A 23,755-nucleotide genomic window follows, 5' to 3' on the forward strand; every position below is an offset into this window, starting at 1 on the left:
GAAGTCCCCCAGAGGGGCACCGATAAGGCCCAGAGCAAATAGGAACAGTCACTTTGCAAAAAATAGAACACAAACCAAGCCGGGGCTCTACCGAGTTTTCGCTTGTCAACAAGTTCTTGCAGCCTGCGAAGTCCAGGACAGATCCCAAAGGGGAGAATGTCCCCAAAGAAAGGCAAGAGAGAAGAACAGAGTTTAAAACCTCACCCGAGCCATGCTTGTCCCTCCCTCTCCCCCCTCCCCCACCACCGTGGATCACAGCGTCCCGGGACAGAGTGACAGATGGGCCAGAACTCCGCAAGCTGCTCCTGCCAGCCGCCGCCCGAGTGGCGGTGGTCAGGGCGAGGGTCCCGAAGCCTCTGGGGCAACAGGGCTCCCTCCAGTCCCCCATCCCCGGCTCTAAAAGACAGTGTTGACCGCAGGGTCCCCGAGAGATGCGCGGCCCGGCGGGGCCCATCCGTGGCCATCCATGGCCCCCGGCACGCGCACCCAGCCCAGCGCCGCCGCTCCCGCGGGTCCCGCGCGGGGTCCTCCCCAGGCTCCCCCGCCCGCCGCCGCGACCCCGGGCAGCCTCGCCCGCTCTCCACGGTTCTCTCTTCGGCTCACTTTTTCCGTATTGCTCCCCCAACCGGCAAAACTTTCTATTTCCCCAAACACTGCCGTGCGCGCGCGCGCGTGCACACACACTCACACACACACTCACACACACTGACGTCTTTTGCGCATTTCCTGCATTAGAGGGAGGGAGACTCGCTCGCACACCGACCGAGGGAGAGGAGACCGCGGGGGAGCGCGGGCTGGCGGGCGGCGAGCGAGCGGCAGCCGAGAGCGGGGACGCGGGGAGCGCGGCGGGCGGGCGCCGGCGTCCAGGAGGTGGGGCCGCGCTGAGTCGCAGTCCCGGCCCCGCCGCCGCGCTGCGCACCGCCGGGTGCTGGCCTGCGCCCCCGAGCCGGATCGGCGGCCGCCCGGACTCCGAGCCCGCGCGGATGTGAGATTCCGGGCTCCTGGCGCCTCCCGATCGCCGACTCCGGCGCGGCGCTGCTTCGCCCAGGAGGCGGCGGCCCCGGCTGGTCGTGGGGCTTGTGGATTTTTAAAAATTTGGCTCCGAGGAGGACCATTTCCTCTCGACATGCATCCCTCCGGATAAACTGAACATCCCTCCGTCCACCCCCCGCCCCGCGCGGCCAGAGGCAGGCGCTGAGTGTGCGAAGAGGATCCGGGTTGAAATCTGCGCCCCCGGTTCTCGTCCCCGCCCCGTCCCACCGCCCCATCCCCCTCCCGGAGTCGAAATTTCCCGGGATTATGTTTCGGAAAGGTAGGTAAGCGCCGGGCGCGGCGCCCGCTTTCCCGCAGCCCGGAGTCGGAGAGCCAGCGAGGCGGCAAGGCAGCCCCTGCGGCTTGCAGCGGAGCCGACAGCTCGTCTTCTCTTCTGGAGGTGCAGCTGGTGGTCGCGGGGAGAGACTTGCTCCAAACACGGACATCCCCCAGCTCTCCCCCCTCCCTGTTTTCCGTTAGGAACCCGGCGAGGAAATACATGCACTGGCTGAGACTCGCCCGCGCCAGGGCGCAACGCCACAAGGTGTAGGGAGTGTGTGGGGTGGGGCGAAAGGGGACCCAAGAGTCCCTGTGGCTCGGAGTGCCGGGCCGTCGGTTCTTCATTCCTGCCCTCGGGGCAGACGGAGTGACCCCGGCACCCACTCCCCGCCCCGACCATGGTAGTGTTCAATGGCCTTCTTAAGATCAAAATCTGCGAGGCCGTGAGCTTGAAGCCCACAGCCTGGTCGCTGCGCCATGCGGTGGGACCCCGGCCGCAGACTTTCCTTCTCGACCCCTACATTGCTCTCAATGTGGACGACTCGCGCATTGGCCAAACGGCCACCAAGCAGAAGACCAACAGCCCGGCCTGGCACGACGAGTTCGTCACCGATGTGTGCAACGGGCGCAAGATCGAGCTGGCTGTCTTTCACGATGCCCCCATAGGCTACGACGACTTCGTGGCCAACTGCACCATCCAGTTTGAGGAGCTGCTGCAGAACGGGAGTCGCCACTTCGAGGACTGGGTGAGTCCGGCGCCTCCACGTCGGTCCGGGAACCCGGTTGTGGGGTCCCGGGGAAAGACTCGCTGGCCTTGATCGTAGGGGTCCGGGACTTATTGGCGACTGGGGTGTGTGTGTGTGTCTGTAAATCTCAGTTTCCTTGAGGAGGTACACTTCACTTCATAGTTGGGGAGAAACAGGCACTGGCGAGGAAGATGAGACTTGGAAAGAGGATGTGGCCCTCTGCCCCCTCCGTGCCCTCCAGATGGTGGGTGCTGCGGGAGGTTTGCAAACTGGGAGAGCCTGGGCCGCCGGTGCTGAAGGTTGGCCGAGGACCCGGCTTTCTTCCGCAGGCGCGTGGTGGGCTGGCTGTGTGTGATTGTGTGTGGGTGGGTCCCTCCGTCCTTGGAAAGGCACGTGGAGCCTTTGACTGAAGGCTTCTTGCACGTCCTGGCTTTGTCCTGCTTAGCCGAGCGAGGAGTTGCTTTATTTTTCCCTCCGAGAGGGAGCTGGCTTGTTTCTGTTCTCCTGCATGGTGGTTAGCTCATCTTCTGACATACGAGTAGAAAAAATGTGTTCTCCTCCAGGATGTCTCCTCTACGGTCCCAGAAACATCAGTCGGGCTTGTTTTGTCCAATTCATTGCCCATCCATGCAGAATGAATGTTGCATTTTAAGAAGGGTTCTGCCTGTGGGTAATTGGAAGTCAGCGCTTTGAATCTTATTTAAAGTTATATTGTTTCTCTGTTTTGATTGTTAAGATACTGTGCAATAAAAGACGATTTCTAAGCCTGAGGTTGAGTTGTTAATTGATTTCATTGTGAAACTATTAAGGATTTGGAAATAGGTCTTGTCTCAATCTACTATAAACCAAATGCATCCAACCTTGGCACTTGGACAAGCGAAGAGAAGGAAACCTTCGTTTTGCTTTTTGTATTTGTTTTTGGGGGTTTTTTTTTTTTGTTTTCTTTTGCTCTTCTTGGAAGGAAGGTATTAATTTAGGACATGGATTTTTGTGTTTTCAGATTTGTTACATGTTTCCACCAAGAGCAAGTGCAAGCGTTCCTCTGGAGGTATATGCTTTCGGGGTTCTTTGGTCTACAGAAAAAGTGAGAGAGCTATCTAAGCCTCAAAAGTGGTGTAGAGCAATTGCTTTCTGTTGAAAACCAGATAACTTCATGAATGTCCTAGAGGTCAGAGGTTGCACATGAATCACCTTGGCATATCACCTTACATATTTTTTTCAAGGACACGGAGTTTTAGGGAAAAACAGGAGAGAGCCTGTTGTTTTTATGCTCATGGCTGTGATGTAGTCTGCCTGAAACCATGGTTACGGTTTCACAGGAAAGCTCCAACAAGCCTCATGCGTAGAACTCTAGATTTGTGGTTTGCACTTTGGAAAGCAGGCAAACCTTTATGGAATCCTGAGAACTCCATGCCATTCTATTCTACTTCACAGATGTCCCTCATCTCTGCTTCCCTCAGCCCCCACAACAGAGCTCCCACTCATTCCCCATTTCCTTTCCATGCATGGCCTTTGGGCTCTTTCCTCATGGAGGCAGTGCATATGAGAGGGGGAGTGGAAGGGCTAACTCATTTCAGAGGCAAACCTTGACACTGAAAACCTGTGATTTTGGAGTTGTTGTTTTTGGACAGGAAGGGGACGGAAAAAAGTTGACGCTGGTAGCTAGGAGATGGGGGCCTTTTGCAGTGTATGCAGTTGAGGGGCTTTGACAGTGGGGCAGAGAGCAGGGACAAGGAGCAGCAGGTCTGCATTTATCCATAGAACAGATGTCGGTTGGAGGGAGAGTGTGTTTGTATCTCTGGTGATGTTTTGCTGGGGCACACCACAAACTCTGGGAGCTTCAGGACACTGTCCCCACCTTCATCACTCCTAGTGAAGCATGTAGTGGGAACTTGTTTGGTGATCATCCTCTAAGGTTCTCAAATTCATGTTGGATTTTGGCCCTAGACCAGATCATTTAGTGCACAGGCAAGTTTTACAGATGAGGACATTGAGTTCCAGAAAAGTTAATTGGGGACCGAGGGTCACGTGACAAGCAAAGGTGGGTTGGAAGTAGGACCCTCACCTCCTGTTGCCCATGGCTTGTCTGATGGGGAGCCGAGCCTGTCCATCTGGCCTCCCAGCCTGTTCTCCCTGCAGATCCATGAGCTGTGTCCCCGACATTTTTATTGTGCTTGATAACTTCATCTCTTTTGCCTTATAGCAAGTGTGAATTAGGTATGGCAGGTGTTGGACAAACTAAAAAACTTGAGATAGAGAAGCCCAAAGTCTCAAGGGTGAATCAAGTGGTGGAGCAGGTACAGAATGCCCATCTGTTTTCACCAGAGGATGCTGTGGCCACTCTGGTTCTTCCAGGCTGAAGGTGGGGACTCACTGGTAGGGGTAACTGGCCCTTGGAAATGGAGACAAGTTGCAACTGGGCTAAGTTCACCTTTCCCAGTCTTAACATTCAGGGTAAACCCACGGGTTCATAGCTTTGGGTAGAATTCCCTGGGCTCAGGTCTCTGCACTCCTTACCTGGCAGGAATGAAGAGACACACCCTTCTCAGGTGTGGCTAAGAGATCTGGCCTGAAGTAAGGGGGTGTGGACAGCATGAAGCAGCCGCTTCTCTCATTGCTGCGGAACATCGAATTCAACTGCACTTTGAATTCACTTGTATTCCTGGAGTTCCTGTTTTGTGCTCATGTCTAACCAGGGAAGCTTCGTACTGTGGGCAATCCAGAGGAAAATGAGGCCCTGGGTTACTCTCAGGGGGCTTCCATTTCACTAAGGAATTGACACCAAGTATCCACATATACATCAAGCTTGTCTAACCCATGGCCTGTGGGCCGCATGTGGCCCAGGATGGCTTTGAATGCAGCCCAACACAAATTTGTAAACATTCTTAAAACATTATAAGTTTTTTTGCATTTTCTTTTTTAGCTTATCAGCTATCATTAGTGTTAGTATATTTTATGTGTGGCCCAAGACAATTCTTCCAGTGTGGCCCAGGGAGGCCAAAAGTTGGACACCCTGATATAGACACTAAACTAACAATTAGGTTCCACACAGGTGGTACCATTAGTATGTTAAGAATTTAAAAAGGGAGTGTGAGCTAGGCACTGTGGCTCACGCCTGCAGTCCCCACTACTCGGGAGACTGAGCTGGGAGGACTGTTTGAGCCCAGGAGTTCAAGATCAGCCTGGGCAATATAGTAAGACTCTATAGCTAAAAAAAAAACTTAAAAATTAGCCAAGTCTGGACCTATGGTGTGGTGTGTGCCTGTAGTCACAGCTACTCAGGAGGCCGAGGTGGGAGGATTACTTGAGCCCAGGAGTTCAAGGCTGCAGTGAGCTATGATCTGACCATCAGGCTACTGCATTCCAGCCTGGGTGACAGAGTGATACCCTGTCTCAAAAAAAAAAAAAAAAAAAAAAAGGTAGGGAGAACTGGAAGAATCCAGGAGGGCTTTTGGAAGGAGGCATGAGTTGGGTGTGAAACAGTAGGTTATATTTAAAGACGTATCTACAAGAAGGAGCAGTGTTCCTGGCATGGCCACCGCAGGAATAAAGGCAGACAATCCTGTGGTCAGGGTCGGAGAACGGATGAGCAGGGCGGAAACTGAGTGTACCTGTCAGAAAGGAGTGGGTAGGACAAGGTTTCCCAAATTTAAGACTTTTATCTGAGTACTGCCTGTGCTTTTATTTACTTAATATTTAAAAAATGGATCCTTTTATTTTCCACTTAGTCTTTTCTTAAGCCCCACTGTTCATGAAATCACAGGTTTGGAACATGTAGTTATAACTTTTCTTCATTCACATTAAAATAAACAGGGCTCTACAATGCAGAACGAAGTTCATTCCAGGTGCCTCTGAACATCATTGGTGATGTGGAGCCCACACTTTTGAAACATTGGAGTAGGAGAAAGTTTAGAAAACTGAGGTGAATTCTAGAATGCGTAAAAGCCAAGCCGAGATGATCATTCTCCAGATAATGAGAGATGTTTCAGTTGTGTTGACAAAGGGGGTTGCTTTAGAGAAAGCTCATTACAGAGAAGGAAAGATCGTGCTGATGCTTTGAAGTAAAATATATTATAACACTATTGCTATAGCTGGGTTTTCCAAGAACCAGTTAATAACACTACTCAGACTTCCATGTACATAAGAATCACTAAGGGAGGGTATATAAAAATATAGATCTATATAGATTTATATAGATCTATGTAGATAAAAATATAGATCCTCTGGCTCAGCCTTGAGAGCTTTTGATGCTACACTTTAGAATAAGCTGGGAATCTATATTTTTAACCAGCTCTCCCAGAGATTCTGACTAGACTGGGCTTGCTTTGAGAAACACTGGACTAGAATAAAAATTGCAGGCCACAGAGGACTCCAGATAATTAATGGATCAAGCATTTGTACATAGATATGTCCTGAAATGTGACTGTATAACTTTATAATTTTTAAAGAAAGATTTAGAAGAATAATTATGTGAACTAGAAGTGTTGGGATTCATGTTAGAAGCAGAGGCGGAATGAATGCTGGATGGATTGGCATTGCATTTAGCACAGGGGTGGGAGGCAGGCGGAGCAAGGATTAGAGCTTGAAGGGCTGCGTGCAGGTGACAGCTGGCTGGCTCATTCACATTTTGGATTTTTCTCTATCATTGCTTCAGTAGTCTACATACTGAGCTCAGTTTCCTCTTTGTTCTACTGCCCTGCCTCTGAAGACGTCTTTGGTGAGTGTCACTCCCTTGCTGTATTCTGTAGAAGAGGCAGGCACTCAGAATCCAGAGGTATAGAAAGCCATCGTTTGAGAGGCAGTTCCCCGGAGTGGGGAAGTCTGGAGTCACACTGTCTGGACTTGAATCCCACCTCTACCATCTACCACTTACTTTCATGACCTTTAGCGAGTGACTTAACCTTCCGTATTTCCATTCCTTCCCCTGTACAAAGCGGGTGATAATGAATATGTATCCCTATAATGAAATGGGGTGATTGTGGGGATTAAAATGAGGTAATACATGTACAATGCCTAGACCAATGCCTGGTCCCTAGTAACTGCTCAATGTATATCTACTACAATTATTATTATTATTATTATTATTATTTTTTTTTTTTTGAGGCGGAGTCTCTGTCACCCAGGCTGGAGTGCAGTGGTGCGATCTCGGCTCACTGCAAGCTCCGCCTCCCGGGTTCACGCCATTCTCCTGCCTCAGCCTCCCGAGTAGCTGGGACTACAGGCGCCCACCACCGCGCCCAGCTAATTTTTTCATATTTTTAGTGGAGACGGGGTTTCACTGTGTTAGCCAGGATGGTCTCGATCTCCTGACCTCGTGATCTGCCCGCCTCGGCCTCGCAAAGTGCAGGGATTACAGGCGTGAGCCACCGCGCCTGGCCTACAATTATTATTATTATTATAGCCCCCAAAATGAGCATGGGACTGGCCTACAGAGAGTTTTTGACTGAATTGATTATTATATAGGCCACAAGAAAGCCGGGTTTTCATATTCCTCAAAGTAGCTCTCTTCAGTCTGGCCATCTCATTTGGCAAAGAACGGGACATTAGAAGTGTCATTTCTGGTTTGTATTTCCCAAGTAGCCCATCGGCAAAGCTTTTCAAAATGATGGCACCCCTGCTGACTCTGGGAGATAGGCTCATACCCTGTTTGGACTCTGGGAGATAGGCCTGTTCACCATTTGGAGAGGTTAGGCTCTGAGGCCGTTCTCCCTTGGCCCACCAGAATCACTTGGGGGAGATTCATGCAACACAGATGCCAGGGCACAGCCTCTAGCAGTGCTGATTCTGATGCCCCGAATGGAGCCGGAGTAAAGCAGGCCCCCTGCTGAATCTCCTACAATGGCGGCCTGACCGCACTTTGATATATATATTACTCTAGAGCCATCTCTATCTTCAGGACATTTGTAGGAAAAAATTTTAAAAGGATTTCTGAAACCTCCATTGTCATTTAAACACAGCGGCGTGGGAAGGCACTACTAAGGGGGTAAGGAAGTAGGGAAGGGTTGGCAATTGTCCATACCTCCTTCATGTGCCCCTATACCCTGAATTATTCCCCCAGCAGCTGAGGGTCCCTGGAACACTCCCTTTCCCCTACTCCTATAATACCATGTAATGCAATATTGCTCTTGTTGGTACCTAGCTGGTTGTTTAACAACTACCTAAAGGATTCGTTCTTGGCCCAGTGCTATCACAGGTAACCTCTTGGCATTGGGAGTTAGCCTCCAACTTCATGGATAGTCAAGGGTTGTTTGTCCTGTTTCCTCTTCTTAGTGTCTTTGACTAGCAGTGGATTTAGTGAATATTTGATACCCCGAATTCCCTGGCTTCTCAATGGACCCCTCTCCCTGGAATCAGTGAGTTCTAACTGGAAGGCGTCTCCACCACTCACTAGTTGTGTGATTTGGGCATGTGACTTAAGCTTTTTAAGCCCGTTTCTTCATCTGTAAAATGGAAATGTCATAGGTCTTGACTTTCAGGATTGCTGTGAGAATTAAATAAGGAACTATAAAGTTTGTAGCAAGTGCTCTGGCTATAATACATTTCAGCAATTTTATTAATATTTGAAGAGTCATCTGTGTGTGTTCATAGTTTTAGAATCTTAAATCAGAACATATGGTCCAGTGAAAGATATTTTTCTCCTTGATTTGTGAATGTATTTATATGAAAAGTCTTACATAGTCTAAAAATAAATTTGATTTAGTTATACTTAACAAATTGCCCTTTTGAAAATAATAGAATTACTTGAAATGAGATTTTTTTGGAAAGTCTAGAACCTGCGGTCATTGTAGACAAAGGTTAATTATTTATTGAAGCATATGGGTAATTGGAAATGAGGATATTTGGGGGCTGGTGTTTTGGTTTTATTGTGCCAATGTCATCTAGTTTCATGGATTTAAATACATTTTCAGTGCTGATGACACTAAATTCCTAATTCCAGCTCATAGCTGACCCTGAACTCTAGAATTTATATATGGGATTGCCTTCATGTCATCACCTTTCATTGTGTAAAGGGCATCTCAAACTCCATATGCCTAATATTGTATACCTACTTTCCCCTCTCCCCAGTCTAAGCCCTTCTTCCTCAGCTTAAGAAATAACAACTCCATCTTTCCAGTTGCCCAGCCAAAAACCTTGAGGGGCCATCTTTGATGCCTCTAATTCTCAGGTGCCCTATATCTTATCTATCAGCAGCATCTGCTGTTTCTGCCTTCAAAATATATCCCAAATCACATCTTTTCTGTACCTTTGCTGACCTCACTTGGGCCTAAGTCACTATTATCTCACACCTGGATTATTGCAACAGCCTATGAATTGGTTCCACCTGTCCTGGCTTCTCAGCTCCTGTTTCTGCTCACAGATCCCTCAGGTAAGATTATCCCTTGCCATAACTTACAAGACCAACAAAGTCAGGCCTTCTGCTGTGACCTCTCTGACCCCATCACCTGCTACTCTTCTCCTTGCTCATTCCTTTCTAGCTATCCTGACCCACTTGACATCCCTTAAATGCACTTACCATAATCTCGCCTCAGTCTTTATGCTTGCTATCCCATCTTTCTAGAATGCCCCTTTCCCAGATATCCACATGGCTCAAGTCTTCGCTCAGATGTTATGTTCTCAGTAAGACCTTTTCTCGCAATCCTATCTAAAAGTTCACCCTCTTATTTTATACTTCATATGCTCCTTTGCTGCTTTTTTTTTTTTTTTTCTCTCTTTAGGTCTTATCTCTATCTTGTACACTATTTAGTTTTCTTATTTATCTTTGTTGTTTATCTCTAATACCAGAACACCAGACGCTCTATAAATGTAGAGCTTTTTGTTCACCACTTTGTCTTGGCGCCTGAAACAGTGCCTGGCACTTTGTTGAATGAATGAATTGTTGAATGAATGAATGAATTTCTTGGCACATTGTTGAATGAATGAATGAATATACACAAAACAAGTGTGTATTATGGTCTAGCACTGTTGGTAGATATGGGGTTTGGTAACACAAAAGTTGTATATGCATCATTCCTGCCTCTGAGGAGCATGGCATCTCAATAGAAACCAGTTGAATGAATTTCTTAAACAATCCTCCTGTACAGTTGAAAGAAGTGAGGAGGAGGAGGAGGAAGGAGAAAAGAATATTTTATTTTATAAAAATCTGTGAGATCCCTGAAGATGTTCTTATGAGAGAATGCTACATTATTTTCATGTAGTGATTTGCGTCAAGCTGAAGAATCTCTGTCAAGTCTGAAGTTCCTAAAAGTAGGAATTTTCTACCCTCTGGGTGCCCACGGCCCATTCCAGGTGCCATGGTGAGGGAAGAAGAATAAGGCCCACTTGTCCTCCATTTGCAGAGTTTAAATGAAATTTAAATACTCATCAGGGCTTTAGATACAAAACCCTTTGTAGTTGGCAGCAACAAGAAATGAAATTTCAAATTCTGGCGCCTGAACTCATACAGCTGTTGAAGTATGTTCAGACAAAGCTTCCAGGGGTTTCACTTAGGCTAAAAGAACTCCAGAGCAGGTCTGCAGTACTTTACATCAATACAAGCTACACTTGGCAAAACATTATATTTCTCTCCAAGTTCCTCCAGGTATATATGGGCTTGTTAAGTAATTACAATCTATTATAATGCTAATCAGCAGGATTGCACCTGTTTGAAATTTAGTTTTCTGGCAGAAACCATGTGAAGTGGCCAGAAGTCTGTACTGTGCTGGGGAGAACCGGGAGGACGGGAACATACAGTTCATTGTAACTTACTGACATCTAAACAAAATGGAAACTCCAGAGGAAATATAACTGAAATCTGTAATACTGTGCTGGGGAAGAAGAGGAAAAACAGAAGCCTATCATGAAACCCAGATGCTGAAATGAGGATCTCCTCTCTCCCCACCATCCCCTCTATCTCACCTTGAAGTCTTAAAGAGGTAGTTTTAAGCTAGTGAAAAGTCACCTGTATTTGCCAGCAAGGAGTAGACTCACTGAGCTCCTGACCCCAAGAGGTAGATAAGACTAAAAATGTAATCAAGCTTAAGAAGAGTTTTTTTTTTAAATTAGAGATGGAGTCTTGCTCTGTTGCCCAGGCTGGAGTGCAGTGGCGCGATCTCAGATCACTGCAACCTCCACCTCCCGGGTTCAAGCGATTCTCCTGCCTCAGCCTCCCAAGTAGCTGGGATTACAAGCATGAGCCACCACACCTGACTAATTTCTGTATTTTTGGTGGAAACGGGGTTTCACCATGTTGGCCAGGGTGGTCTTAAACTCCTGACCCTAAGTGATCCACCCACCTTAGCCTCCCAAAGTGCTGGGATTATAGAGAAGTGAGCCATTGCACCTGGCTTCAAGAAGAGTTTCAAAATTTTTATTTATTTATTTATTTATTTGAGAAGGAGTCTCGCTCTTTCGCCCAGGCTGGAGTGCAGTGGCACGATCTCAACTCACTGCAAGCTCCTGCTTCCCAGGTTCACGCCATTCTCCTGCCTCAGCCTCCCGTGTAGCTGGGACTACAGGCGCCGGCCACTATGCCCAGCTAATTTTTTCGTATTTTTAGTAGAGACGGGGTTTCACCATGTTAGCCAGGATGATCTCAATCTCCTGACCTCGTGATCCGCCCGCCCCTGCCTCCCAAAGTGCTGGGATTACAGGTGTGAGCCACCGTGCCCGGCCACGAAGAGTTTTAAAAAATCATGATGAGTGAATCTAGAATTAATTATTGAGGAGAAAAATAGTCTTTGATTTTGCTTATGTCCTTCTTGAATAGATTTGTTTTTTCAGACTATGGCATCTTTTGTTGCCAGTCTTCTTTCCCCAGGCAGATATAAGCATCTCGTGAGCAGGAAGTGTCCCCTTCTACCCCCCTTTAGCTCTCTGGGGTCTGTCTTGTAGAAGCTCAAATAGGCAGTATTCTTTCATCAGACTGACTGAGTTTGTGCTCTTAGAAGTTCATTTGGTACAGTGCTGAAAAAGAAAGAATTCACAAAAGATTCAAAGCAGTGGACAGAGTAGTGTATTCATTCATTGTTCTGGCCATCCTTTCATTCATTGAGCAAATATTTATTGAATATGCCAGGCACTATGCCCACTATGTCAAGAGCTGGTCATGGCTCTCAGAGAGCATATACTCTACTGGGAGATGTGATATTAATCAAAGAATAACATAAATATATGATTTGTAAAATTACAACTGAGAAGGACAGCTTACCACAATCCTTTCAGCACCTGGGGAAACCTAGGCCTCACCTCTTCAGTACTGGACTGGCTAATAGTTTTTTCCCGCTCTAGGAAATGTATTGAACGGGGGAGTCATGTGACTCCTATTAATCCCCTAGCTGTGAAATCAGGAGTTAGGATAGTCTAGATGCTCTGTAAAGGAACCCGTTAACTAATGATCCTGACTCAGCTCTCTAGACCCTCCATTCTGGGCCTTGGCTGCGGTTAACCTTCGCACTTGATAATATTTTGTCTTTCTTTTTTTCCATGAAGTTTAGCCTTGTCTCCCCTAAAAAAGGGTCAGCTCCTGCTTTTTTTCCCTTCTTACCTTTCTTCTTTTTGTGATCAAAATCACAAAGCTATTTTTGATAGCTTGCTTCTTTACCTACCTTTGTTCAAGGCCCACAAAAAATAAATTTAATTCTTAAATGGAGCCCTCTCTCTGTATCATTAAGCCACTCAGAGTACTCTGAAAACAAACAAGCAAGCAAGCAAGCAGAATTCCTAGAATGTGAGGTGTCTGAACCTATCTCCCTGCCTTCTGTACTGATAATTATCTCAACCAGTTTAGGTAGCTGAGAGAATCATCAATCAGCCATTAAAGATGGAGCATATAATTCACCAGCGTTTACCAGACTGACTTTCAAGGAGTGGGAGCCTTATGATATTTTCAGGTCTCTGTGATCAAAGAGGCTGGGAAATGTTACAGAGTCAGATGCACATTAGTGTATTAAAGACTCAAGATGGTCTATTGCAAAGCGAGTTGTACACCTCTGTTTAACCAGATATGTCCCCAAAATATTTCATCATAGAATGCTCTTATTTGGGAAACATTAAGAACTCATGTTTTGTGGACATATTTTGAAAAACATTATAATTAGAAAAAAGAAGAAATGGATGTTCTCAAGTGGGCCATTTGGAAAATCAAGATTAACACCCTTTTATAAAACAGTGAATTTGAAGAACTGTGGAAATTCAAGGGAGAGGGGAGTTAATGTGGATTCTGCTAGTTGGCAGAGGCTTCTTGGTGATATTTTGAGCCAAGACTTGAAGAAAATGGGATCTAAATAGACAGGGAAGGGAGACACTTTAAATTGGAAGAAGAACATAGAAAATGTTGGACAGCTCACGCCTGTAATCTCAGCACTTTGGGAGGCCGAGGTGGGCGGATCATGAGGTCAGGAGATCAAGATCATCCTGGCTAACACAGTGAAACCACGTCTCTACTAAAAATACAAAAAATTAGCTAGGTGTGGTGGTGGGCACCTGTAGTCCCAGCTACTCGGGAGGCTGAGGCAGGAGAATGGTGTGAATCCAGGAGGCAGAGGTTGCAGTGAGCTGAGATCGTGCCACTGCACTCCAGCCTGGGTGACAGAGCGAGACTCCATCTCAAAAAAAAAAAAAAAAAAGAAAATGTTGGACAGGCAGTTTTGAGCATTTTGGATTATGAGGGTAGTCAGGAAACCAGTTAAGATTAAAGTAGGAATGCAATCCAAAAAAATTGCTTGATTAAAAAAACAAAAACAAAAACAAACTATCCAAAGAAAGGAAACAGTAGCTAGAACGGATGTTCATTCATTAATCTATCCATTCATCTAGCCAGCCAGTCATTCAGCAAATATATATTGAGTACTTTCTATGTTCTAGGAACTTTGCTTGGAGCAAAGTGTTGAACAAAATCACTCATGATATATTGAAGTCTTAATTATCCAGGAAATCTATGCTGACAATCTCACATGCTGCATTTCCAATTAATTTTCTTTTGTTTGTTTATTGATAGGTTTGATAGGGATGGAGAATAACTTTGTAGCATCCTTCACGTCATTGGATGGTGGTTTGTCCAAGTTCACGGATCTAAAACTAGTAGAATGGGCTTTGGAGTTAGTCCTGGGTTTGAATTCTAGTTTTGTCAGTTTTGGCTGAATATCATACAAATCATTTGACCTATCTGTACCAGTCTCCTCATCCATAAAATGGGAATAATAGCTACCTTATAGCAAGTTTACCATCAATGGTAACTACTTATTATTGGTAATTATCTGTAATTAATGTTTATTATTAGATGCAGGTAAAATTGTGCTTCTGTTTGGGGATTTTATCGGTAATAACCAACTGAAGGGTTGCCAGTAAAACGTTTTCCAGTCCTTATTCCCTCCCTCTTGGAAATGAATGAGCAACAGGAGTTGGGTTTGCTGAATTCCAAGTGTGCAGAACTAGAATTCCACACTTGGTCCTTTTTAAGCAGCTCCTAGGATGGGGAGGTGAAGGGGACGTGGATTACCTTCCCTTGGACTGGCATCTGTTTTAGTGAGTGGGCGTGTCTGTCTGATTGCTCCCTCTTGTGTATTTGAAAAGCTGAGACATTGTTGCATTTTGACCTGAACATCCTTTGCATTAGCTTGTGGGCCTAGTGTGGTAACTGAGGCTTGAGGCTTTTTTTTTTTTACATCCCATTTTCTGTGGTCCAGGTGTATATCCCATTTCTCTGGGCCAAAGCATCTGACTTCATTGTCCTACCATGTGAGTCTTATATATGCCCAACCTCTAATGCAATGCACATTGATTGTTCAGTTGTCCTGGGTCAAATTTGGGCAGTGCACAAGGGTGCTGCCTTTCGAGAGCAAGGCTTTGCTTTTGACCAGGATGTTGGAATTGCTAAGCAGTAACAAAAGTTGAAACATAGCCAGCCTTCTGAAAAGATTACTGTACTCTCAGTAAGGAATTATGCATTTACTTGTAATTGTTTGTTAAGAGCCTTGATCTTTAAGCTCAGATTTCATTTTATATAATTTGCATTTAAGTAACAAAAATACATGTAGCACGTCGTTCACCTACCCTTCATTGAGGATCAGTTCTCAGAAATTGCTTTTTCTTCTTCTTTTCAATCATAGAAACCCTTTTCTTCCTTTAAAACGGTCAGAATTCACCCAGGAGCAGGAGATCTTGTTCTTCTGCTTTATAGCTTTGTGATTTTGAGAAAATTCACTTAACCTCCTCAAACTTCTGTTTTCTAATTTAAGAAAAGGGTTAATAACAGTCATCTTTTGCAGCTTGTCGAGTTGCTGTGAGGATTAAATAAGATAGATGTAGGTGAAGTGTTTGGGCATTTAAGCATCAACTCTCTGCCCCAGTTAATGAGCAACTGTGAGCTTCTACAGAGTCACCATGTCTTGAAGTAGAAAACAAAGTTTCTCTTTGGTACCCATGCTCCTTTGTCTTCTTTGCTTCTTCATGACACCATCCTAATTCTCTTGCAGGTACACTGAGCCCAGAGTTGCCAGAGGAAATACAGGATGCTCAGTTAAATTTGAATTGCAGGTAAACAATGAATACTTTTTTTTTTTTCTATAGATATGTCCTAGGTATTGCATGGGACATTCTTATACTACAAAAGTATTTGTTATTTATCTGCAATTCAAATTTAGCTTGGCCTTCGATTTTTATTTGCTAAAGCTGGCAACCTAGGCTTCTGCTTCCCACTATCCCAATAATGAAACATGCCCAGGAATGGATCTGCTTGTCTTCTTGTCCCTGTGAGGGCAGAGGAGGGAAATGTAGCCTCTTGTTAAAATAATTCCAGCCTTAGTGTAAGTAGGTAACGTATTTTTGATGAGGGACCCCTTTCTAGGGCTTCTAGAGTCATGGAGAAGGCCTCCTACCTTAACGTTTGAAGTTCATTCCTAGCCATTAGCCTGCTACAGGACTGCTTCCCTCTCCTCCTCTGATGGTGAATATCAGGGCTCTGTTCATAGAAGGTACACAATTCCTGGCCATGACTACCTAGCTGGCTTTAAAAAATATTTCCTTCGTTTTAGAAAAGAATATCCCATTTAAGCTCCAGGCGCCTGAGTACTAATTCATGGAGACAGCTATAGGAGGGGTTTTTGTATCTTTATTAGTCTGGTTCCTTGGAATCCAAGAGAGATTTGTGTATGAGTTGTGTGAGGATCATGGCACTAAATACCCTTCCGGGTGCTCAGAACCCACCATTGTCTCCTGCCAGCCCCAGTTGCCTACATAGTGAAGTCTGCTCATCCCTCCAGACATCCAGGGCCCTGTGTGGTTTGCACCTCCCCCGCTTCCATTTTCTGCCAGGTGGATCTCTTATCCTCTGGGGCAGGAACCTTCTGCTTGAGGGCTTGTTTCTGACTTTCATACCCAAACTCTTTCTATCCCTTCTTTGTGCTCTGCTCTCCCATATCCCCATCCCTGGAATACTCTAACCAGCCATCCACATCTCCTTCTCTTTGGGCGATCATTCCCAGAATTCTCTAGGCTACAGCTCTTTTGGCTCTGGGAATTGCGGTAACATTTACTGTTTGTGCCCTCCATTTAAAATTATTGATGCCTAGTGTTGATGCTTTCTGTCTGTTTTTTTAGCAGAGACAGAAGAGGTCTGTTCCTGAGGGTAAAACTCCTGCCTTTTTGTGCTAATGCTTGGCATATTGCCCCACACATAACAGATGCTTGATTGGTTAAATTTAAAAACAAATTTATTTAAGTGGGGTCTTCCTCTGTCACTCAGGCTAGAATGCAGTGGTGTGATCATAGCTCACTGAAACCTCGAACTCATGGGGCCAAGGGATCCTCTTGCCTCAGCCTCCCAAGTAGCTGGGATTATAGGTGCATACTACCATGCCTGGCTAATTTTTAAAAGTTTTTTTATAGAGGCTGGGTGCAGTGGCTCACGCCTGTAATCCCAGCACTTTGGGAGGCCGTGGTGGGTGAATCACCTGAGGTCAGGAGTTCAAGACCAGCCTGGCCAACATGGTGAAACCCCATCTCTACTAAAAATACAAAAATTGGCTGGACATGGTGGCACATAACCTGTAATTCCAGCTACTTAGGAGGCTGAGGCATGAGAATAGCTTGAACCTGGGAGGGGGAAGGTTGCAGTGAGCTGAGATCACACCACTGCACTCCAGCCTGGGTGACAGGTCGAGACTCTGTCTCAAAAAAAAAGTTGTTTTTTTAATTGAGATGGAGTCTCACTGTGTTGCCCAGGCTGGTCTCAAACTCCTGGCATCAAGTGATCCTCTCACTTTGGCCTCCCAAAGTGCTGGGATTATAGGTGTGAGCCACCATGCCCAGCCTGGTTAAGTAAAATTTTAACATGAAATTATAATATTGACCTAAATAATAAATATCCTTTGGGTATTTGCACTAGGGTATTCTTTCTTCCATGACTGAGGGGAGTGTAGTATTGTTAAAAAAAAAAAAAATTACATGCACGCACACACCTGTATGAACTTTAAAAAAGGAAAAGGCCAACACACGAGGAGGATTTTTATCTTTTACTTCAGCATTATTGTTAAAAATTAGTTAACTTTATTTTTTAGAGCAGTTTTAGGTTTATGGAAAAATAGGGGCAGAAAGTACTGAGTTCCCATATACCCCCTCACCTCCACAGCTAGTTTTCCTTGTTATTATGTATGTCTTAACTTCAAAAAAAAAGTGAAAAAGGATGCAGCACAACCACCAGATATGGAATCAGGTGGCACCGTGGTTAAGTGGAAGGGCTTTATATGACAGGGAGATGGATTCTAATCCTGGTCCCACCACTGAACCAGTTGTGTGACCTTTTGACAAGTTGTGTAACCTCTCTGAGGTTTCTTCATCTGTAAAACAAAGTCAGTATTATCTATCTAATTGTGTTTGAAATGAATAACATAATGCATAGAAAGTGCATAGAAAAGTTCTTGTCACGGCTGGGCATGGTGGCTTATGCCTGGGATCCCAGCATTTTGAGAAGCCGAGGCAGGTGTGTCGCTTGAGGTCAGGTGTTCGAGACCAGCCTAGCCAACATGGAGAAACCCCATCTGTACTAAAAATACAAAAATTAGCTGGGCATGGTGGAGAGCGCCTGTAGTCTCAGCTACTCGGGAGGCTGAGGCAGGAGAATCGCTTGAACCCAGGAGGTGGAAGTCGCAGTGACTGAGATGGCGCCACCGCACTCCACCCTGGGCGAGAAAAGTTCTTGTCACATGATAAGCACACAAAAATGTTTGCTATTGTTATTATAATAGTATTGCAAAATATAAATTGTGGACTATGTGGTTTGGGACTGATGATATTGTCAAAGAATCCATTTGGTTTATAGTTCTTTATGTCTGAGAGTCACTTGGGGTTAGGGGTTGCTTTTCATCTCAGGAGTGTGTCCTAGATAGATGGTCTTTCTCCTTATAATGAGTTACATAGGAAATGGCTGTGGTTTGCCAAATGTGTATTTGCTGCCCACTGTCAAGCATTTATAGGCTAGCATATATTCATAAAGTACTACATTCACAGTTTGCTAGTTCATTTTTCGCCATCTCAGCTCCACTGCTAATGAGCTGTGTGACCTTGATGAAGCTGAAACCTCTCTGAGCTTCAGTTTCCTCAGCTGTAAAATGGGAATAGTCACATTGACTCTGCTTACCTCACTGGGTTGTGAGACTCATTTAATATGCATCTGAAAAGAAAAACAGGTCACACATATAAGTAATAGTGATGAACCACTTTGGGATGCAGGGAGGGCATGGCCCTTTCATATACAGTTTACAAATGGGGAAACTGAGGATAAAGGGTGCCTCTTGGTAGGGACTAGAATGGGACTCAGACCTTATTTCCCCAAGTCCCCGATCACACTAAGCAACATTTGGGTTTCTTAGCCAAATAGTCTGCCTCACTCTTTCACATTGTTGGGGCTGAAGATTTAAAATTAATCTGTGGGTTTTGTTTCTAGGAAACTTGTGTCTTAGAAGCCCACCCCCTCACACAAGAGAACGTGTCTCTTTCTCATTGCTTCCTTATCCCTACTTGGCTCTTTAAACATTTTTCTTTATCACTGCTTATCATATGACTGTGCACAGACAACCATAAAGCCAACTGTTTGAAGGGGAAAAAGGGAGGAAGACAGATAAGACAGTGATTCAGAAACAAGCAGGAAAATGGAGTCATGTGGTTGTCCCCTTGTGGGTGGGATTTACAGCAGTGTTTTAGACTGAGAAAGTCTCCTTTTCGCCTGGAGAATAAATTAGGTCCATCAGGAATGTGTGTTAGAACCCGGAGCGAGCACTCCTTCACAAGTCTCTCTGTGGCCAGCCTCAGTGCTGGGCTGTGTTCTCCTGCCCTGCAGCGTGGCTGAAGCTCTGCTTTGTGTCTGGGACTGGACTGAGCTTGATATAGTGGGGGTTCCAATAGAGAGGTCTTGGTGCTTGTCCCCAAGGAATAAAAAAGGGACAAATGCCGACTTGAAAAGACTGATCTGATCACATCAGTTTCAGGGAGAATAGGAAGAAACTAGGCCTTGTCCTACTGTGTTGGTAGAAATATAAATTAGCAGCACCTTTTTTGGAAAGCAAAAAGGTAGTATCTGTAAAAATTAAAAAGTATATCGGCCGGGCGTGGTGGCTCATGCCTGTAATTCCAGAACTTAGGGAGGCCGAGGTGGGTGTATCACTTGATGTCAGGAGTTCGAGACCAGCCTGGCCAACATGGTAAAACCCCATCTCTACTAAAAATACAAAAATTAGCCAGGCCTGGAGGCAGATGCCCGTAATCCCAGCTATTTGGGAGGCTGAGGCACGAGAATCACTTGAACCCGGGAGGCAGAGGTTGCAGTGAGCTGAGATTGCACCACTGTACTCCAGCCTGGGTCACAGAGTGAGACTTGGTCTCAAAATAAAATAAAATAAAATGTATATAATCAAGACAATCAAATCTGTTATTATTTATTAGTCATATACAGATGTGTGACATACTAATATTATTTAAGTAGCTGGTCTCTGCTAGCTGAAGGGGTGGCTGTATGGACACCCTCACCCAGTAAGTCGGCCATGTGCCTTCTCTAATGGGATTTGAATTTTAGGAAAGTAAAGCATCATCTGACTCTTTCCAAATTTAAATCTGTTAAGAACCTTTAGGGTTTAATATGCTTTTTGTGCAGGCTCCATTTTTCTTTTTGAAGGAGAAAGACGTGAGAAAAAGAGAATAAAGGCATATCCTGTCTAGGCTCTTGGTTTTCAAACTCTGGGTCGGGACCCCTCAATAAAAATGATGAAATCAATTGTGTAGATCTCTACAATAATTTCAAATATGAAAATTGAACAATATACACATTATCAGAATGCTTTGCATGCAATATGAATAAATATTGCCTTATAAAACTCCTATTTCAGTTTTATTTGTGTGAGTACGTATGATCTTAATTCTTACTGTGAGTCCCAGTTTAAGAAAACATTGAGAAATACTGCCCCAGAACACAGTTTCTCATTCAATCTAATTTTAATGAATACCAGTAACATGGAGAAAAGAAAGTAAAGAGGATAGGGTTCCCTGCACTCAATAAACTTACATTTTACTAACCCAAACAATTCCATAAAAGCAAATACGTTATCATTCCCCAGGGAAAGACTGACGAAGGCTTTGTAGAGGAGGTAGCTTTTGACCTAGGCCTTGAAGGATGGATCGGATAGACTGGTTCTGAGAAACCTGCCTGACTACTCCTCAGTAAACAAGTCTCTGACGACAAATAATGCTGCAGTGCCCTGATGAACGGAAATACCTTCTGTGGCCTGAGAGCCCCCATCTCTTGAAACCTCTGCAAGTGGTATTCAACATCAGATAGTGGTGCTTCAGGGTTCCTGGGTTGAATTGTTGGAAATTCAAGGTCAGAGAGCTTAGTTCATGCCTTGTTCTGAGGCGGGTTTCCTCAGCTCTAGCCATACTTCAGCTGGCACTGGAGAGTTTTGATCAGGAATGCAGCATCTTTGGAAAAAAAGGTGTGTGTGGCCTCACCCCTCAGAAGACTGCACAATGGGAATACATTTATTCAATAATTTGTACTGTTTTCTTTTGATTCTCCCATCAGACTTGTATGGTAGTGAATATATTCAAAGCGGGAATGAAGATATTCCTTTTAGTTTGACATTTCAGGACAAGATCCAGGGAAGTTAAATGATGAATTGGTGGCCACGGCAGATGAATGAGCACCTGGGTGTCTTGCTTTTTAGGACAGAGGTTTTTTACTGCACATGCACAGGTATACAGTCTCCCAAACACACTAGGTACAGGAGGCCTAGGGCCTGGCCTAGAAGGTATTGATATCAGTACCATTACACGTTTAATACCATTATCCATTTATGCATTTAAGCTCTATTTAAAAAGGCAATCAAATGAATCAAAATTTCTTCTTTTGTTATTTCCTTACTACCTTCTTCTTTTCCTTCCATTCCCCTCTGCCTCCCCGCACCAGTCTTCTCTCACTTTCTTTCTCTTAGAGAAGATTAGGTAGGGGAAAGATTCATAGACCATTTTACCTCCAATTGAAAAAATGTAAATCTGCTATCTAATAACAGATATTCATTAAATCTTCATTTCTACATAAAAATATAAGAGTTCAGAAGTTTAGTGACTTGATCAAAGTAAAAAGAAATCCAGTAGAGGACAGGTATGGTGGTTCACACCTGTAATCCAAGCATTTCGGGAGGCCGAAGCAGGGGGATTGCTGAGGTCAAGACCAGCCTGGCCAACATGGCAAGACACTGTCTCTACAAAAACATTTTAAAAATTATCCAGGTATGATGGCATGCACCTGTGGCCCCAGCTACTTGGGAGGCTGAGGCAGGAGGATCACTTGAGCCTAGGAGGTCAAAGGTACAACGAGCCATGATTATGCCACTGTACTCTAGTCCAGGTGGCAGAGTGAGCCCCCCGTCTCAAAAAAAAAAAAAGAGAGAGGGAGAGAGAAAAGGAAAAAAATCCAATAGAGATAGAAAAAGTATGAGTAAACAGGTTTCCTGATTCCTAGTAAGGTACTTACCTTGCTATATCATGCTTCATCCAGTCACCATTCATCCATCATGCTTCTGTCATTCATCCATCTCTACATCCATCCATCTGTCTATGCATCCATCCATCCATCCATCCATCCACCCACCCACCCACCCATCCATTCATCTGTCTCTACATCCATCCATCCACCCATCAATTCGTCCATCCATCTCTCCATTCATCCATCCATTCATCCATTCATTCATCCATCTCTATATCCATCCATCCATCCATCCATCCATCCATCCATCCATCCATCCACCCATCTACCTCTCCATCCATTCATTCATCTATCCATCCATCCACCCATCCATCCATCCATCCATCCATCCATCCATCCATCCATCCAGCTGGACGGCCAGGCAGCCAGACAGCCTGTCAGTTTATTGGTCATATAGTTAATGCTAATGCCATGTGTCTAAAATTTTTAGTAAGGGAGTCTGATTTATTATTATTATTATTTTCAGTTTGGTTTTCAACTATTGACTGAGGTTGCGGCAATTGACCAGACTACCCTCTGGGCTGATAAAACCTGAAACTTGTCTATTTGGTTGAGATTACCATTTGTCTGTCCCTAAGTGGTTCGTCTTTACATGTGAAGAGGATGGTAAAAACTGCCATAAGGGGCTGAACACAGTGACTCATGCCTGTAATCCCAGCACTGTTAGAGGCTGAGGTGGGAGGATAGCTTGAGCCAGGAGTTTGAGACCAGCCTGGGCAACATAGTGAGACCCGGTCTCTAAAAAAATTTTTAAAAATTAGCTGGGTGTGGTGGCATGCATTTGTAGTCTCAGCTGTTCCAGGAGGCTGAGGCAGGAGGACTGCATGAGCCCAGGAGTTTGAGGTTGTGATGAGCTGTGATGGCACAACTCTACTCCAGCCTTGGTAGCAGAGCAACAGAGTGAGTCCCTGTCTCTAATAAAAGCAAACAAACAAACCAAAGACCATGGCGAGAGATTTTATTTTAAAGACTCCTCCACTCCTTTTTTTGGATTACATTGTTTTTGTTCCCCCTACTTTCTGAACTCTCTGGAGTATAAGGATACATTGACTTTTGTGATTCAATCAGCCTACTGCGATGGTAGATTCTTCCTTTTGAGTTGTAGCTCTTTCCTTGGAGTAGGGTTTCCCAAAATGTGTTCCAAACAATATAAGAAGTTAATAGGTCATTCACACTCAAAAATGAATGCCATAATCAAGTGAATTTGGAAAACCATAGAATAAATGAAGCTAAACATTTACTGCAGAACTTTTTTTTGTTTTACAGCCTTCAGTAAGCTAATTTCCATCAGTTTTCTGGATGGCAATTGAGTGAGGCAGTGTTTCCAACTGGGTTTGATTGTTCAACATACATTTAGGGACAGTACTTACATCTCTTGATGTCATTTGGGAAACACTATCTTAGAATCTGGCCCCTACTATTTAAAGTTAATACTGCATATTTGGGGCTGTTGGCCAAGAGAAACTAACATGGTGAGGAGGAAATAATCATTATCTATTTATGTTAATATTTTTATCATAAAGACTAAAACTTTGTTTTTTAAACTAGGATACCAAGTGGTTTTGTTTTGTTTTGTTTTGAGACAGAGTCTTGCTCTGTCGCCCAGGCTGGAGTGCAGTGGCGTGATCTTGGCTCACTGCAATCTCCGCCTCCGGGGTTCACGCCATTCTCCTGCCTCAGCCTCCTGAGT

At 44.8% G+C, this 23,755-nt stretch overlaps 1 protein-coding gene across 1 annotated transcript in view; it reads left to right on the forward strand.

Moving 5' to 3' along the window:
* The first annotated feature begins 1,382 nt into the window (after positions 1-1,382).
* The window catches only part of PRKCE (protein kinase C epsilon), a 544,098-nt gene continuing 521,725 nt past the window's right edge, over positions 1,383-23,755 (forward strand). The window contains exon 1 of the mRNA XM_025354242.1: positions 1,383-2,057. Within this exon, the coding sequence (XP_025210027.1) occupies positions 1,710-2,057 (348 nt within the window). The 5' untranslated portion in view covers positions 1,383-1,709. The remainder of the gene's footprint in view (positions 2,058-23,755) is intronic.

The sequence above is a fragment of the Theropithecus gelada genome, chromosome 13, assembly GCF_003255815.1.
Source record: "Theropithecus gelada isolate Dixy chromosome 13, Tgel_1.0, whole genome shotgun sequence".
NCBI lineage: Eukaryota > Metazoa > Chordata > Mammalia > Primates > Cercopithecidae > Theropithecus > Theropithecus gelada.